Source organism: Ictidomys tridecemlineatus, chromosome 3 (assembly GCF_052094955.1).
Source record: "Ictidomys tridecemlineatus isolate mIctTri1 chromosome 3, mIctTri1.hap1, whole genome shotgun sequence".
In the NCBI taxonomy this organism is placed as follows: Eukaryota; Metazoa; Chordata; class Mammalia; order Rodentia; family Sciuridae; genus Ictidomys; species Ictidomys tridecemlineatus.
In genome coordinates, this window is record NC_135479.1 from 168,239,983 (window position 1) to 168,243,054 (window position 3,072).

The window sequence follows — 3,072 nt, forward strand, 5'->3', positions numbered from 1 at the left end:
TCATAGAAAACCATCAATGAAAATATTATGCAGCACTAAAAATAAACAAATTAGGGGATGGAGTTGTGGCACAGTGGTAGAGTGCTTGCCTAGCATGTCAAAGGCATTGGGTTCGATTCTCAGCACTGCATACAAATAGATGAATAAAATAAAGGTCTATCAACATTTAAAACAAATTTAAAAAAAACTACACATATACAATGACATGGGGTTCTCTGGGAAGAAATGGAACAAAAAGTTTAAAGGTGATGCATTTTTCTCATTTCCTGGGATTTGCTGGTATGTCTTAAGGAAACAAAAAAACCCAACTGATGTTCTCTAATCTTGGGATATGAAATTCCAGACATACAGAACAATTGAACTTAGTTTAAACAATTCCATGGGTTGTGTCCCTTCAACCAAACATATAACTAAATAAATGTTCTTAGAATTTTATCATAGTCTATTCCTGGATTCAATCCTGGTAATAAAAAAAAACAAACAACTTCATTTTTAGTGCACAATGCTTTATTTGTAAAGAAATGTGAATTGACATAGAGTAGTGATTCCAAGCCCATGACTTTCCAGGAAATCACTTCAAGATTGGAAAAGAATGATATATATTTCTGAATTCTATACATTTTTCTATAGATTCCTTTTGATTTTTTTAAAAAATCACAATTTACTTATATAGGATTCTTATGTGTAAGCCACTTTGCTATGTCTGCAATAAAGTAAAAAGTAGTAGAACTACTCAATTGTAATCTACAAAGAGCTTTTGGATCCCAAAAAGTTTAGCCAGGGATGGTTTTGTCCTAAGAACATAAACAAACTGCTACATGTTTCAGTGAAGGAAGAAACATCCTCATTTAGGTAATCTGGAAATACACCCCAGAAGTTTTACATTAGAGATAGACCTAGGCACTACCCTACCATATCATCTTACCCTGTATCACATATTAGCTAGTATGCATTTGGAGCCTATTATGTGAACAACACGTTTAAATAATCTAAATGTTATTGAATTTTCTTTTTTGCACATTTTAACATTTTTAGGCAGATTGAAAACATTTCCTTCCTATGCTGCTATTTTTATTTTTTATCTATGACCACACATATTTAATTCCTGAACCAATACCTTTTCTGAATTAGGAAGAGTCTTCCAATTGTCCAGAAGAAAAAAAAACAGCAAGAAAGTTCCAAAAAATAAAATTTGCCATTTTACAAAAAAATAAAAAATAAAAATTGGAACGAAAGACATTTTGATGACTGGTACATTTGATGGCTGAGATTTTCTTTTACTATTCAAATACCAATCTGTCACCACTGTGGAATAAACGTGAGAGAAATCCCAGGCTCTACAGCAGTACTCCTTGTATAAAATGTCATATTCAGGTCCTCTTGAGATTAATCACATTATTTTAATATTCAGTGTATTTATAATGTGACAACATATAAGACTATAAATTTTATCACATGTGTTATACTTTTCTTATTCAACTGTAATTTAGAGAGTAGATAAAATTCTTTACATGTTTAAGAATAATATCTAAAAATATTTTAAAGAACAAAGTAGACACAAAACCTTAATTAACATTCTAGAAAAATATAATAACAAAAATCTTTCAACACTTCTGAATACATCCACAATTTAACTCCATTGTTTTGTGATTATTTTAATAAAAGGATAACAGGTATTAACAGGAGATTGGAACATTTCTTTTCAACATTTTTGTTATTGAATCTATGACCTGCTTGTTTCTCAGGCTATATATCACAGGATTTAACACAGGAATGATGACAGTGTAAACTATAGAGAAGAACATGTCTTGATCATCTGCTTGTGAAGATGCAGGATGCACATACATAAAAAGCAGAGGGACATAGTATAAAGTCACAGAAAAGAGATGGGCTCCACAGGTGGAGAAGGCTTTTCTCATTCCCTTTTCAGACTTCTTTTTTAAAATTGTAAAGAGAACTAGTGTATAAGAAATAAGAATAGTCACAATGCTGAAAACTTGAACTGAACCAGAGAAAATAAAAAGCATTAGATGATTGATAGAAGGATCAGTACAAGAAATCTTTAATAATGGTATAACCTCACAGAAAAAGTGATGTACTATGTTGGAATTACAGAAGGTTAATCTGAGTAAAAAGCTTTCATGAAGTAGTGCATGAAGAAAGCCACCTACAAATGACAAAACTAGTAGCCAAATGCATAGTCTATTGGTCATAATCACAGGATACAGTAGAGGTTGACATATAGCTACATAGCGATCATAAGCCATTGCTGCCAAGAGGAAACACTCTGTGGTTGCGCTGCTTGCAAATGAAAAAAACTGTACCATGCATTCAGCAAGAGATATGTTGCTCTCTTCTAGGAAATTGACCAGCATCTTCGGGGTCACTGTTGACGATATCCAAGCATCCACAAAGGCTAAATGCCCAAGTAGAAAGTACATGGGGATGTGAAGGTGAGGATCTTTCCAGATAAGAGAAATCAGACCAAGGTTCCCCACCATGGTGATGAGGTATGTCACAAAGAACACCAGGAACAGGATGATTTTCCACTGTGGTTGGTTTGTAAGTCCTGTAAGAACAAACTCTGTCAGCAAAGTTGTGTTTTCTTTTTCCATGTCTGCACTGGATGTTGCCTGAAATTAAATTCAATGAAGATGAAAATCAAGCAAAAACATTCACATAGGATTTTAATCAGAAAACTGGAGAGGAGTCTAGATGAACTCGTAGCCCCAACACTCCCCTATTGGCTCAGACATTGACTTTTTTAACAAGACTCCTAAAGTGAAAGAGGTAAAATTAAAAATTAATAAATGGTATGCATCAAAAAAAGTTTCCTCACAGCTGAAAGAGAGAACCTAGGAAAGGGAGAAAATCTTTTGTTCCTGTTCCTCAGGGTATTAATATCCAGGATATACAAGGAGTGCAAAAAAGTTAATACCAAAAATACAAATCACCCAATCAATAAATGGGCAAAGGAACTGAATAGACCCTTCTCAAAAAAAGAAATATGAAGTGTCAAGAAATACTTGAAAAAATATTCAACATAATCTATCAATTAGAGAAATGCAAATT

The 3,072-nt window shown here is 33.1% G+C and overlaps 1 protein-coding gene across 1 annotated transcript; it reads right to left on the reverse strand.

The window, feature by feature from the left end:
- Window positions 1-1,676: 1,676 nt before the first annotated feature.
- LOC101968269 (olfactory receptor 5H17) lies at window positions 1,677-2,633 on the reverse strand. Its single transcript, XM_005336778.2, has one exon. The coding sequence runs from the start codon at window positions 2,613-2,615 to the stop codon at window positions 1,677-1,679; it is 939 nt and encodes a 312-aa protein (XP_005336835.2). The 5' UTR covers window positions 2,616-2,633.
- Between the last annotated feature and the right edge of the window lie 439 nt (window positions 2,634-3,072).

Bases quoted from the DNA above. Each gene is read 5' to 3' on its own strand.
- LOC101968269 (XM_005336778.2), bottom strand. From the start codon at position 2,615: ATGGAAAAAGAAAACACAACTTTGCTGACAGAGTTTGTTCTTACAGGA.